The sequence below is a fragment of the Trachymyrmex cornetzi genome, unplaced genomic scaffold, assembly GCF_001594075.2.
Source record: "Trachymyrmex cornetzi isolate Tcor2-1 unplaced genomic scaffold, Tcor1.1 scaffold4377, whole genome shotgun sequence".
NCBI lineage: Eukaryota > Metazoa > Arthropoda > Insecta > Hymenoptera > Formicidae > Trachymyrmex > Trachymyrmex cornetzi.
Window position 1 is genome coordinate 1 of NW_017299154.1, and position 1,323 is coordinate 1,323.

The 1,323-nt window shown below is 44.8% G+C and overlaps 1 protein-coding gene across 1 annotated transcript in view; it reads right to left on the reverse strand.

The window, feature by feature from the left end:
• Positions 1 to 31: 31 nt before the first annotated feature.
• Positions 32 to 1,323, reverse strand: part of LOC108764543 (uncharacterized) — a gene marked incomplete at its 3' end in the record, with an annotated part of 2,983 nt that continues 1,691 nt past the window's right edge. The window contains exon 2 of the mRNA XM_018512828.1: positions 32 to 1,101. Within this exon, the coding sequence (XP_018368330.1) occupies positions 32 to 1,101 (1,070 nt within the window). The remainder of the gene's footprint in view (positions 1,102 to 1,323) is intronic.

Consider the following 1,323-nt stretch of genomic DNA (forward strand, 5'->3'; position numbering starts at 1 on the left):
TCGCCCTCCGGGAGGGCCGTTAGAGGCTTGCCAATCAAACAGTGAGCTGGTGTTAGAACGGACATATCATTGGGGTCAGACGAAAGTGTGGTAATTGGCCTGGAATTTAAAATCCCCTCGACTTCGGCGACAAACGTATTTAATTCTTCGAATGTGAATAAGGAATCTCCTATCACGCGTCGAAAATGATGTTTAAATAATTTCACAGTGCTTTCCCACAGTCCACCGAAATGTGGTGCTGCCGGCGGAATAAAATGCCACACTATACGACGGTCGCTCGCGAATTTGTTTATCCGATCTTTGTGATTTTCGGAATTAAGCAAGGCGTATACTTCTTTTAATTGATTACTGGCGCCGACGAAGTTCGTGCCATTGTCGGAGTATATGTGCTCCGGTAATCCTCGTCTCGCGGCGAAACGTCGCAGCGCGGCTAAAAATCCGTCGGTTGTCAGATCGGAAACGACCTCAAGATGTACGGCTTTAATAGCCATGCACACAAATATATAAACGTATACCTTAATCCGTGTCCTGTTACGGAATTTTCGTTCCTTAATATAAAATGGCCCGCAGAAATCGATGCCGGTATTGGAAAATGGAATTGCCTCGCTTACGCGTACTGCGGGGAGGTTTCCCATTTTGGGCTGGATGTTGTTAGAATCGAATCTAAAACACCGTACGCATGTGCGAACGACTTTGCGCACTTGATTTCTACCATCGAGTACCCAGAACCTCTGACGCATGGTAGCTAACGTGTGCTGAATACCTGCGTGATAATTTGATTCATGCGTTTCGCGAATGATGATGTCAGTTAGCGGGTTACGGTTTGGGAGGAGGATCGGATGCTTCTGAGCAAAAGATAGATTTGATCCCCGCAGACGGCCTCCGACTCTGATGATACCATTTTGGTCTAGAAACGGATTCAAACCGGCAATTCTATGTTTGATGACGCGACCTTTATTTTCAAGCTCCTTAATTTCCCTTTGAAATTGAGATGATTGCAATTTTTTCAAAATTTGTATCTCGGCTTCAGAGATCTCCTTGTTACATAACGCACCATTGTATTTGTTGGCGGGACGAAAACGGCGACAGTACGCGACAATTCTACACAATTTAGCATAAGATGAAAATCTATATAAGATTTCTAGATTACCCGACGTCGTTATTAAACAGGTGTTCTTTTTTAGTTCGGGAACTTCGCAACTTTGTATGATATCGTTAGGCCATTGATTCTCATTGTCGATTAACCACGAAGGGCCTGCCCGCCACGTTTTATTTTGTAAGAAAACGAGAGGAAGTTGGCCTCTTGAGACCGCATCCGCGGGA